At 38.7% G+C, this 13,210-nt stretch overlaps 1 protein-coding gene and 1 long non-coding RNA gene across 2 annotated transcripts in view; one reads left to right on the forward strand and one right to left on the reverse strand.

The window, feature by feature from the left end:
* ADGB (androglobin) overlaps positions 1 to 13,210 on the reverse strand; it is a 160,537-nt gene that overhangs the window by 48,497 nt on the left and 98,830 nt on the right. Inside the window, exons 19-22 of the mRNA XM_036871938.1 lie at positions 12,063 to 12,177; positions 8,556 to 8,723; positions 1,386 to 1,521; positions 624 to 761 (exon numbers count right to left, since the gene is read on the reverse strand). Of these exons, the coding sequence (XP_036727833.1) occupies positions 624 to 761; positions 1,386 to 1,521; positions 8,556 to 8,723; positions 12,063 to 12,177 (557 nt within the window). The remainder of the gene's footprint in view (positions 1 to 623; positions 762 to 1,385; positions 1,522 to 8,555; positions 8,724 to 12,062; positions 12,178 to 13,210) is intronic.
* Positions 3,627 to 11,775, forward strand: LOC118905318. The gene is made up of 3 exons (XR_005022203.1): positions 3,627 to 3,729; positions 5,590 to 5,683; positions 11,565 to 11,775. It is a non-coding gene; the product is annotated as an uncharacterized LOC118905318 (long non-coding RNA).

Raw genomic sequence — 13,210 nt, forward strand, 5'->3', positions numbered from 1 at the left:
ATATTTTTTTTGCCTCTGCAGTGTATTATTTTGAGCTGTTAAAATAGACCTCACGAAATAGTTTACTTCATATGCATAAATATATTTGATTTAATAAATATAATAATGTACTTTAAAAGCATTTTATGCCTTCTAAATGTATGTCACCACAGGCATATATGGAAGCTTCTTCATTAAATTCATTCATTCATTCACTCATTCATTCATTCGCTTCTTTGAAAAATGGTCTAGAAATGTAAAAACTGTCTATGACTTAGCTGAAACTGACTGCTAAAGCATTCTGCTAGGCACAGGGGATGGATGGAGAAAAAGGCCAGTTTCCTGTTTTATAAAGAACGCACGATAGATTGGGAAAATACAGCTGATCATTTATTCATTCATTCATTCAGACAGTATTTGTTGTGTGCTCAGTCTGTGCCAGGCACTGCACTATATTCCAGGAACAAAAAGCATGAGTGTACTGACATGCATCCTGAACTCAAGGAAATTCAATATTGATAGAATTAAAAAGAATTAGCTGAGCCATAAAGTAGAATGACTCTAAAATGCTTTTTGTTAGCACGTAAACAAATGTTCATCCTTATTTATGCAAGTTCATTTTATAAATGATTGAAAGAGTATACCTGGTGTTCTAGCTTTCATAAGTAATCTGACGTACGTCCCTCTCCACATGGCTTGAATTTTAATTGCTGCTGCTACTTCCTCAGGAGAATACTCTTTATCGCTTGTTGGCACATTATATTTAACATCTACCCATTCCGCTGGAAAGAGAAAAACAAACTTTGGACTGAAAGTTATATCTAATCTCTACCCCAATTTTCACTGCCTTTAACTGTTAAAGCCCTCTAATGTATAAAGTGCCACAACGATAGATTTGTTGTTATATTTAACATTGCCTTCTGCAGGTGGTTCTTTTTTAGAATATAAACATTCTGGAGAAGGGAAACACTAAATATTGACACTTTCGTGAACTAGTATTGATTCCTTTGTGAAAGTAGCATGAAGGTTCTCTTAAAATTGAAAGAAAATGTTAAAATGGTGGGAATAGAACATCGGAAGAGGAGGAAATGAGGGTTACTTAGATCAGAGAATCTTCCTAGAATTACTCCAGTGCTACTGTATAGATAGTGATTGTCACGCACTTTAAGGTCAGGAACAAATAAAACTGGGAACTGGGCTGCCCTGGGTGTATGTGGGACAGGGGACACACGTCAGATATTTGGAACCTTTTGAGTTTCTCAGGGTATAGCCTGAACTCTACAACTGTTAATATAGACCCATTTTACCTACTCCACAAAAATTTTGAGTGTACTTTTCTCAAATTATTTAGCCCATATAAGGCTAGGAATTCCTTTGTCACATAAATATCTAAAATTAATCAGTACCTAAAGAAGCCTCTTCCAAAGAAGAATCAAGTAAGTCCAAGTCCAAAACCATAGCACGGAATGCAAATTTGAGGTTGGGAAGAGGTTTTGCTATTTGAGCTTTTTTCATTAAATGCCATAAAGAAACATGAAAAACCTGAAAAAGATAAAATGCACTAGTATATTTTTTAAATCAAGAAAATACCCTTACCTGGCCAGAGAGGCTCTCTAAAAAACTTCAGATAGTCTAAAAATAAAAACTATGTATTTCTCAGATATACACACCATCTAGCAGAAGACTCTTTGCAGACTCCCTCATCCAGTAAGAGACGAAAATTATTTATCATTTGACTAATTTTAACTTAATAAGCTTTAATCACCACAACAATGTTTATAATGTACATTCAATTAAAATATAACATTAAACGGATTGAGGAGATATAGTGTAAGATAAAAAATAAGGTTCTTATGCCTAAGCAAGTCAAATACCAGATTTTTTTTATCCCAAGATGCCACCCATTATAAGACACACTATTAGTTCCTGTGCTTCAAAAAAGAAGATATGTCACTCAAAGTTTTTAATCACTTTCTTGTCACTTAATGAGTATTTACTTCCTATTGAAAAAGCTCTTTTAAATTTATTTAGGCATAACTTTTTCATCATGTATCACACTTAAACGTACATGAAAAAGTAAACTACATAAATTGGTTAAGTATTCTGAAAACTTATTCATACTCAAACTCCTACTCTTGTAAATCACTTTTTGTAAACACTAAACGTGTGTTTTTCTATGCAGTTTAGTCCTTCGTGTTGTCAAAAGCTTTGAAGATGCACCATTGCCTAAAGAGTATTCTCCTTTTGTTCCTGGGGTTTTTCTCAAGCCACCGACCCTCATTCAGGAAGTGCTGATGCTGACTTGTTCTTGATCTCACCAAAGAGGACCGCTGGAAGGTTTTCAGACCACATCCAGAACACATATTCCTTCTTCCAAGTTTTTTTTCATGGCTTTTATCCTGAAATGCTGATGGATTCCATATATCCAGTCACACCACTGGGAATAACAACCAGCCACTGCAGATTTCTGCTTGCTTACTTGTAGCTATTTACATGTTCACAGGGAGTAAAGTGCTTGGTGAATTAGGTAGGGCTCCTGGGGCACTATCTGTGGTGACTTTCAGCCAGTCATACCTCTCCCTCTCTCTCTTTTCCTCAGCCATGGGGGAGTCATTCTGGTGTGAGGAGAACCCCTTTCCCTTCACATTTCTTTGAGAGGCTCTACCAAGCCATTTAATTCTCTTCGCCTAAGGATCAGGCTTTTGTCAAACATATTTCTTTTGAAACGGAGACGATATGAATTCTTATGAACAAGTCCATGTCCATGTGTGTGCAGAGAATTCTGGAGGTCACCTGGCCAGCAATGATTGTAAGGAACCACCAATGATAAGACACACTCTGATTTCATTCTGATGTTAAAGGGGAAAAGCAATGTTCGTCTTAGAATTGGTGAAAGACAGTGCCCTGCAAAGGCATATGACTATTGCATTTCCTGCTTAGTCTACATTTTCTGACAACTCCTCACCTCTCTTCATATGTATAGAAACAGGGACCTAGTCCCACAGTCTGTATCTGTACCTACCCCATCAGCTAGCAATGGTGGACAAGCCTGCGAACAAGCATCTAACCCAAGCTGAGCAAATCTTTGTCACTTCGGCCAATATTTTTTTTTTTTAATTTTTATTGGAGTATAGTTGATTTACAATGTTGTGTTAGTTTCAGGTGTACAGCAAAGTAAATCAGTTATACATATACATATGGCCACTCTTTTTTAGATTCTTTTCCCATATAAGTCATTACAGAGTATTGAGTTCCCTGTGCTTCAGCCAGTAATTTGACACCAGGATCAAGGTATTCTAAACTGGCCTTGTATGAGAAAGCAATATAAAATTCAGGAGCCATGTTTTCCATGATGTGAACTTAAGAGGAGAGAAAACATGTTTATAAAGAGAAAAAATGGAGAAGACAAGTTCTGAGGGCCTTCTTTTCCCGCTTTAAAGTTCCTCACTGAGTCATTCCTGTTCTTATGTGTCCAGAAGATGTCCCTGTATTGTTATAACAAATCAACACATCCAGCTCCTTGTTGTGGCTTAAATAAGCTAGATGTGTCCTCGTGACATGCTAATAAAATGCACTAAATAGTTCAACATCTAAGGTAAACATTTTTGAAAAAATCATGATAATGTTAATCCTCATACTCTCTGTTACAAATTAGTGTTCAGAGTCTTTGGTGATACTGACATTTGGGAGTGCTTGAGTCTGGTCTACACGTGAATATTGATGACAACAGTGAACTCAGAACCGTGGGCAGTAAGTGGCCAGTACTCTTAATCCTTCATTAAGACACATGCATGCTAGAGAGTGGGGAATAAATCTTACAGAGATTCATGGACTTACCACATCAGTGGAGATTTTAGGGGTCCAGAGGGCTAGGCATGCTGGGACATCCTCTCTAAGGTAAAGGATAAGACATAACTAAGAAAGAGGCCAGTACTTGCTGGTCCTCTTGCATTTGGGCAGTAGAATATTCTGCTTTGGGGAGTATTATTTCAATGCATTCATTGAGTGACTCTGAAGACCATCAGCTTTGAGTGGGATCCAATGCAAGAGAGGCATCTGCAGGAAATTCGAGCACCCCAGGAAAGAAAGAAAGATCACCTGGTCCAATTCTGTTGTAAACATGCCACTGAAACACCTCCCAGCAAATGCACAAATGTTATTTACTACTGAGAGAGTCCTTATCTATGGGGTCCTTATAGTATGATGCACCTCATCTGTCTAGAATTGTTTACGGTAGACAAATTTGGAATTGATTTATGGAGCATGGCTCTCTGAAAAATGTCACATAACTGTGTAATATACAAGTAAACAATGGAGATGTTTCATTACCAAAATAGCTCCCTTTTGTGTAAGTGATACATGCACAAAGACCCCCTACATATTAGATCTGGGCTAGCATCAAAAGGCCTATTCAAAAGTAATCTTCATAGCAGAGATGGTGACGATGAATGGGCCCAACAGTATGGGCTCTCTTTCACCCAGGCTTAGCTGTCTCAACTGTCGGTCGCAAAAACTGACTCATTATTTAATATGGTATCATCCTCCGGGGTGTACAGTCAGTTACTTCATGACAAGTTGGTATCAGTGGACTTCTGTCAAGGAGGGGTGGGCAGTGATTCATCCTTACTAGAATTGAGACTTACCTCAAATATGAGTTTGTTTTCCCTGTATTTGGTGCCTCTGCCAGCACTGTTATCTTAGGGGTTACAGAGACATGGATCCAGCCTAACATTCCCCTTGGACCAAGGATCAAGTTATACAGTGAACATTTAATCACTGGGGAATGTTTGAGACTCACTGGTCCTAACATATACCATAGAAAGAATTGATAAAATTCCTGGCAGATTGGAAAGGCATATAAAAGGCTCAGCTAAGAAGCCAGCCTGGTGATGACATCCTACAAAATTGAGGCAGTATCCTCCAGAATACAGAATATTTGTATAAAACCAAAGATCAATACACAGTACTATGACTGTAATAGCTATAATATACTGGCCTGAGATTCAAAAATTAGAAGTAGGAGTGGCCTCTCTCACCATCATTTCCAGTGGTCCATTTTCAATAATTAGTGTTCTCTGTCCCCACAACAGGGAGTTTCTGTATTGGAGGACCTAATTCCTGGGGGTGGATAGCAGGAAATATTTTCACCAGGGAACACAGTATGATTTACAATAAACTAAACTCTGATATATTCCTAGTTGCTTTGAGATCCTCATCCTGGTGGACAAACAGGAAAAAAGAAACTAATATAATGGAGTGGTGGGAGAATTCATCCCTCTTGTCATGAGGAGCTAGGTTTCTGCTACATAATGAGGACAAGAAGAATTATGTCTGGATTTGCTGGAACACCTGTTGGTGCTTCCACAGTGAATGCTTAATTACAACAATCTCAGCCTGATAAGAGTAAGGCAATCAAGGTCTGTACCCATCAAGATTGAAGGTCTGGGGCACCAACCAGGCAAGCAACTAGAGCAGCTGGAAGAAAGGGAAATCTAGAATAGGTGGTAGAGGAGAGATGTTGACTACCAATTATGGCCTTAGGGCCAGCTGTAGCAGTGGATACTACAGCTTTCTTGTTATATGGTAATTTGATTATTTATTTATTTTTAGAGCTTATGGCCGCCACCAAGAGGCATCTAGAGCCACCACCTTCAGGACTGGAGGGACAGAATTAACTTAAGGACCAATCAGACTAGTTAAAGAGGTAAGTCATGGCAGATTTTTGGAGATTGCTCATGCCCGAGGTGAGTGGTTTTCAACTGGGAGTGATTTGTGTCCCAGGTAGGGTTGACAGATAAGATACAAGAAACTGTAAGGGCAAATACCAGTTTAAACAAAACAAAACAAACCAAACAAGACAATTCTCCTTAAGGAAAATAAGGAAAGAGACTCTTCCCCTCCCTGTTCTTAGAGCATTCACTTTAGAAAACTTATAATTTTAGGTTCTCTCTCTCTCTTCTTCTTTGAAATACATGTAAATATTTTTAAAGGCTAAATAGGTATCTTGCCAGCTTTAAGATCCAGGAATATCTTTCTCAAGGACCTGGAAGTCATCTCTTTGAAATGTAATCATCAAGGAAGATAGCACCCCAATCCCCCAGTTTCTGTGGAAGGGGAGGAACCTAACCTTGGTGGGAGCCTCCCACCAACTTGGAAGAATACCTCCTGCCATAAAGGCATGAGAAGTTTATGTTTCTTTTGGATAAACTCAGTTAGCTAATGCAAATGGTCACTCCAAATAGCAGGTGAACTTAGGATTCACTCTGTGTAACAAATGGTGCCATCAAATCCCTTTACTTAAGGGACTAATTATCATTTATCTTGAGAACATGTAGGTAATGGGCAATATCTGCTGGGCTATACAAAAGGGTGAGGTTTCTTTGGCTCTTTGCTATCTCTTTAGCAGATTGCCCTTGACGGTTTAACGCTTATTCAACAATCTTCTGTTTCTTCTACCTTTGTGGAGGTTTTCCTCGTTTGAAGGAGATTCTGTTTTTAATTATCTATCCCCAACAACACCTTATACCCAGTTAAAGTGGAATAACAGGGAAAATAAATTTTTAGTGTAATTTTTAACAGAAGTATGTGCTATATATTGCACATACTGTTTGTTTATATGAAATTAAAATTTAATTGGGTGAAATGACTCTAGACAGAGACCTTGCACCCTTCACAAACATTAACTCAAACGGACAGTAGACTGAAATGCAAAATGCAAAAGTATAAAATTCCTAGAAGATAACATAGGAGAAAATCTAGATGACCTGGGTATGGCGATGGCTTTATGGATATAACACTAAAGCCATGACCCATGAGAGAAAGAATTGATAAGGCAACTTCACTAAAATTAAAAACTTCTGCTCTGTAAGGAAAATGTCAAGAGAATGAGAAAACAAGTCATAGACTGGGAGAAAATATTTGCAAAGGAATACTTAAAACTCAATGATAAGAAAACAAACAACCTGATTAAAAATGGGCCAAAGACTTTAACAGACACCTCACCAAAGAAGACATACAGATGGCAAATAAGCATATCAAAATATGTTCCGTATCATATGTCATCAGGGAAATGCAAATTAAAATGAGATACCACTACACACCTATTAGAAAGGCCCAAATCTGGAACAATGACAACATCAAATCCTGACTAGGATATAGAGCAACAGAAATTCTCATTCATTTTGGTGGGAATGAAAAATGGTACAGCCACTTTCGAAGACAGTTTGATAATTTTTATAAAACTAAACATACTCTTATCACATGATCCAGCAATTACACTCCTTTGTATTTACCCAAATGAGCTGAAAACATATGCCTTCACAAAAACTTGCACACAGATGTTTATAGCCACTTCATTCATAATTGCCAAAACTTGGAAGCAACTAAGATGTCTTTCAGTAAGTGAATAAATAAATAAACCATGGTACATCCAGACAATGGAATATTATTCAGCATGAAAATGAAGTGACCTATGAAGTCATGAAAAGACATGGAGGGAACTTAAATGTGTATTTCTGAGTCAAAGAAGCTTATTTGGAAAGACTACATACTTTATGACATTCTGGAAAAGGCAAAACTATGGAGACAATAAAAAAGATCGATGGGTGCCAGGGCTTGGGGGAGGGGAGAGATGACTAGGCAGAACACACAGGATCTTTAGGGCAGTGAAACTATTATATATGATATTACAATGATGGATACATGTTATTATACATTTGTCCAGACCCACAGAATGTACACCAAGAGTAAACTCTAGTGTAAACTGTGGACTTTGAGTGATTGATGTACCAATGTAGGTTCATCGACTGTAACAAATGTACCACTCATGGGGGGTGTTGACAAATAATGGGGAAGGCACGTGTGGCATCAGGGGATAAATGGGAAATCTCCATACCTTCTGCCCAATTTTGCAATGAACCTGAAACTACTCTAAAAATTAAGTCTTTAGTAAAACAAATTTTAACGGGGTGTCCTGTATTTTAATTTCCGACTCTAGCAACACTGCTCCCCAGGGGACACTTGACAATGTCTGAAATCATTTTTAGTTGTCACAACTGGTATTTAGAGGGTGTAGGCAAGCCATGCTGCCACTGACAGGTCAGGACCACAACAAAAATCATCTGACTCAAAATGTCAGTAGTGTACAGGGGGTACCACAAAGTCGTTTTGCTTCACTCCCTCAAGGCTTTCAGTAAAGCCAGGATGCTGCTCAACCCCAAGAGAGTGTGAGGAAATAAATACCCCTGAGAGCACCCATCCATCAGGGGATAAACGTTACAGTCGCCGCATCCTCTAGGGGGACCTTTCTAAGGGATGTCCTACACAGTTTATCAGGATTCCCCGGAGCACTGAGCCCCAGTAGCCCACAGCAATAATCACCACATCCTTTAATGAATATCCTCCTCTTTCTCATTTCATTCTTCCTACTCTCTCGTTTCTGCTTGCTGACGTCACTTCCCAAATAAACTGTCTTCGTCCAGAACACTTTCTCGGCTGATTTTGGGGGTCATCTAATATGAGAAACATCATTACAAACACATCCTCTCCTAGGAACATTACAGCCTGAACACGCTTACCCGGAAGTGCTGTGCGGTTAGTCTTTTATCCTGGAGGGGAATAGGGTAGTGAGCTGTTTGTAGATCCCTCAGGGCTGCAGAAAGTTTAGCCTTATCTTCGAAATTAGCAATCCCATGTCCAACAGCTTTCAAAATTGTTAAAGCCCGCTCTGTAAATCGGTAGCTCTCCTGTGAAGACAAAGGATAGCGGTCAGCCTCCCTTTTGCTTATTTAGGTGTAACTAGGCTTCCAACAATTTAATTTCTGTTCATATATTAAACATCTGTTATATGACTGACTCAATAGTTATTTATGGAGGACTTACTTGATCAAAGCATTTTGCTAGGTGCTATGGTCTGAGGGATATAAAACAAGGAACATGATTCCTGCTTTAGTAGGAACGCACGGAAACAACACCTACCTCACTTTGGGGGCCAGGGGAAATTTCTCCACAGTATGAATATCCAGCATTTGTTCTGAAGAGTGTCTAGGAATTAGTCTGACAGCTGTGTGGAGTTTGACGACTGAAGGGCAGAGAAGTGTTCAGGGAGAGAGCAATAAAATAAAATAGACAAGAGGGTAAACTAGCGTGGGCTGCTGGCTCCCTTCTGCTATAAACTTGGAAGAAGCGATAAAAACAAGAAGGAGATAGGGATGTCAGGAAGGAACTTATTTTTTAAAATGGAGAAAACACTGAGGTGTTTGCAGATTATCTTTACTCGTGTGTGGTGGGTAGTTGGTGGCTGGTGGAGAAGTTACTCAGAGCAGAGGGTGCTTGGAGGAAGCATGACGAGGGTCAAGTAGGAGGAAAACTTTGTAAAGTCTGTTTTTGCCTCTTTCCTAGGGGCACCATGGTGCAATCATTGCTCCACGGTTCCCTGCAGAAATTTTGAGGAATGGCCCAGCAGGAATGGCATGAAAATGCGGTGAGAAACTGTTGAAAACAGATGAAACTGACTTGCCACCTTAACACATTTACTTCTTGGTGACCTTCTCCCAACCTCCCCAAAGCCTAGGGAAAGTCTCTTCTTAATGGTGTTTCTCCCTGAGATAAAACCATGACCAGAAAACTTGTCTGGTTAAATGGTAGTATTGGGAATGATCATGTATGGCTCTGAGGAGCTTGAGTCTCTCTGTTCTTGGACCAGTCTATATCCCCTTTTGCTTCTTCATTAGAACTGAAGAATACTGGGGCCTGGATGTAAGCCTCAGTAATTTTTATAAGATGGAGGAGTTGGTAACGCCAGGGAAATATGAGTTCACAGACTAAAATAACTAAACACTTAGGGAGTTAAATCACCTAAAGAAAGAAACAAACTGCTTCCATGTCTTGGGTATTGTAAATGGTGTTGCTATGAATATCGGGGTGCACGTGTCTTTTCGTGCCTTTTGAATAAATGTCCAGGATATATATCCAGGAGTGGGATTGCTGGATCATATGGTAGCTCTATTTTTAGTTTTTTATGGAACCTCCATACTGTTCTCCATAATGGCTGCACCAATTTACATTCCCACCAACAGTGTAGGAGGGTTCCCTTTTCTCCACACCCTCTGCAGCATTTATTATTTGTAAGCTTTTTGATGATGGCCATTCTGACTGGTGTGAGGTGATGCCTCATTGTGGTTTTGCCTTCCATTTCTCTAATAATTAGCAGTGTTGAGCATCTTTTCATGTGCCTGTTGGCCATCTGTATGTCTTCTTTGGAGAAGTGTCTATTTAGGTCTTCTGCCCATTTTTTGATTGGGTTGTTTGTTTTTTTGACATTGAGTTGTATGAGCTGTTTGTATATTTTGGAAATTAACCCCTTGGCAGTCGCATCATTTGCAGATATTATCTCCCATTCCATAGGTTGTCTTTTCATTTTGTTGATGGTTTCCTTTGCTGTGCAAAAGCATTTAAGTTTGATACATGCACCCCAAGGTTCATAGCAGCACTATTTACCATAGCCAAGACATGGAAGCAACCTAAGTGTCCATCAACAGATGAATGGATAAAGAAGGTGTGATATATATATAATGGAATATTACTCAGCCATAAAAAATTAAAATATTGCTATTTGCAATAACATGGATGGACCTACAGAATAGCATAGTGAATTAAGTAGACAGAGAAAGACAAATACTATATTATCAATTTATCACTTATATGTGGAATCAAATAAATAATAGAATGAATCTATTTACAAAATAGAAAGACTCACAGACATAGAAAACAAACTATGGTTAACAAAGGGGAAAGGGGTAAGGGAGGGATAAATTAGGAGTATGGGATTAACAGATACAAACAACTGTATATAAAATAGTTAAGAAACAAAGATTTACTGTATACCACAGGGAACAATATTCAGTATCTTCTAATAACCTATAATGGAAAACAATCTGAAAAAAATATATATATAACTGAATCACTTTGCTGTATACCTGAAACTAACACAATATTGTAAATCAACTATACTTCAGTTAAAAAAGGAAGAATAAGAAAGAAAGAAACAAACTGGGTAATCCATGCTATCTAAAGCAGAGTTATTATTTTTTCCAAGAAAAGACAAAATAAGAATCTAAAATAAGCAGGGTAGGGACATCGACATAGAAGGTGGGCTTCCTGATCTTCCTCTGTGTCTGCTGAGCAGGAGGCAGAAGACTGATGAGAGATGGCGCAGAAAGTGAAGAAGCAGCCATGGGGAATCCTGCACAGCCACTGCCCGGAGAGGCAGCCATGCATGACTGAAGCATGTCTGGGCCATGGAAACATGAGCATGAGGGAGCTGGTCTCGAGCCGTCTTGTTGCTGCTCTGGCCAAGAGGTTTACTGACTGGCTAAGTGGATCTCATCTCACTAACATAAAGCTGTGTTATGTGGGATAGATTGGAGGGAGCAAGTAAAGCTGAATTATGTAGTGGGAAGGCTCTATGAATATATCTGCCCCCAAAATGCACATGCCCATGTCTAAAGATGTCCTTTAGAGGACATCTAAACCAAGACAGGACCTCAGGGAAAATGCTGGACGCATTTACCTCTCTCTTCTTTCAGACCCTGTCAGAACAGAGGAGCAAGAGAAAGTAAGAAGAGGTCAAGAGGAGAAAGAGGAGATGAAGAAGTGACCGAACTTTCCGTGGATCCTCTTGCCTTGAATCCCAGAGACCCTTCCTTAGATCAAGGAAGGGCAAAAGGAGCATATAATATATCAAAATTGTACACTGTATTAAAAGGGACTTCACTGATCCTACATAGCTTCCAAAGGACCAATAATAGAATGGGATCTGCCTGAGGTGTTAACAGATGTGAAAGGGGATTCAACAGAGCAGAGGTGAATAAATAAAATAAAATGAAATAAAATAATTTTATTTGTATCCCTACAGAGTTTAGACTGTTTATTAGCATGTCGTATTGGGGAATTTCTTACAGAATATACTTAATAGTTTTAAAAAGTAAAAAATCGGTAAGTTGAAAACAAAATAGCAATGTGATTTAGTTCAAAATCTTTGAAAATAAGGCACAAAAAAAAATCACAGTTACTCAAAGATTTACCAGCTCAAAGTTGGGTAGCACAACATCTTCATCCCCGACGACAAAGGTCACCGTGCTGCAGATGTGTATGGAGTGGCCCACGGGGGAGTATGCGGTGAAGAGCAGCATGTGTCTCCTAAAGAGAGTGGACACTGTATGAGGACCGAGGGTTTCCTTTGTTGTAGTCCTTGCCTCTGTTACCTTCTTGATGATTCTTTGTGCTCAAATGAAGTCAAACGTTAGTAAGGGCTGAATTTTGTAACACAGATGAGGTAAAGACTGATGAATTTTTCACTCTGAAAGAACCCTCCGAGATCATGGAATCTATATTTCACTGATTATGCTGGACAAAAAACGGTTACAGTAAATGACAAACTTGCACATGTTGGAGACATCTCCCATAAGCTGCGGACACGTTGCGAAACACTTGTCCTGATTTTCCCCCTAACAAACAACAGTAATAATTCATGTTGGCCTAGCGCTCTGTAGATTTCATAGTCAGTTTCTCACAAATGCATAATTTCATGTGTGTTAACTGTGTCTCTCCTACCAGGTTGCGGCATCAGGGAGAATACTGAGAGCATGTCCAAAACCCACCTGTCTATAGCTTAGGTCCTGTGGGGGGAAAAGCAGATCAAAATACTAGATTCCTTATCAGTTCCCCATTCTTGGTTGTCTTGATGGATGAGCACTCAGACAGAATAATGATTTCTGGGAGAATCTCTCCATGCCAGAGTTTTTAGGGAAGATGTGAAAATATAGAAGTTTTAAAATTTATTATTTCTCTAGAAATATTGGATGCTTGCCATAGATTATTTTAGCACTTCATTTTGTTGCTTGGGCTTTGCTTTTGTACAAGAGCCATAGCTTTTCATTGATCACATAGAATTATCATGATTGATCTTGGGAAATTCAGCAAAAATATTTATTTCATCTGAAATACGAGGTAATATTTTGAATTTTATTTATCAAAATCATGAAAACTTCTCAATTATACATATTTTCTTTAAAATGAAAAATGTGATGTGTTTAACCAATTTTATCTTAATTCAAAATAGAACTACAGGTAAAATTAAAAACAAACTACAGGTAAAACTACAGATTTGTAGGGGAAAATGCTGTTTCTCAACCTGTTTTTAAATAAAATCATGGTTCTTATTAAGGAATTT

Source organism: Balaenoptera musculus, chromosome 12 (genome assembly GCF_009873245.2).
Source record: "Balaenoptera musculus isolate JJ_BM4_2016_0621 chromosome 12, mBalMus1.pri.v3, whole genome shotgun sequence".
NCBI classification, from domain to species: Eukaryota; Metazoa; Chordata; class Mammalia; order Artiodactyla; family Balaenopteridae; genus Balaenoptera; species Balaenoptera musculus.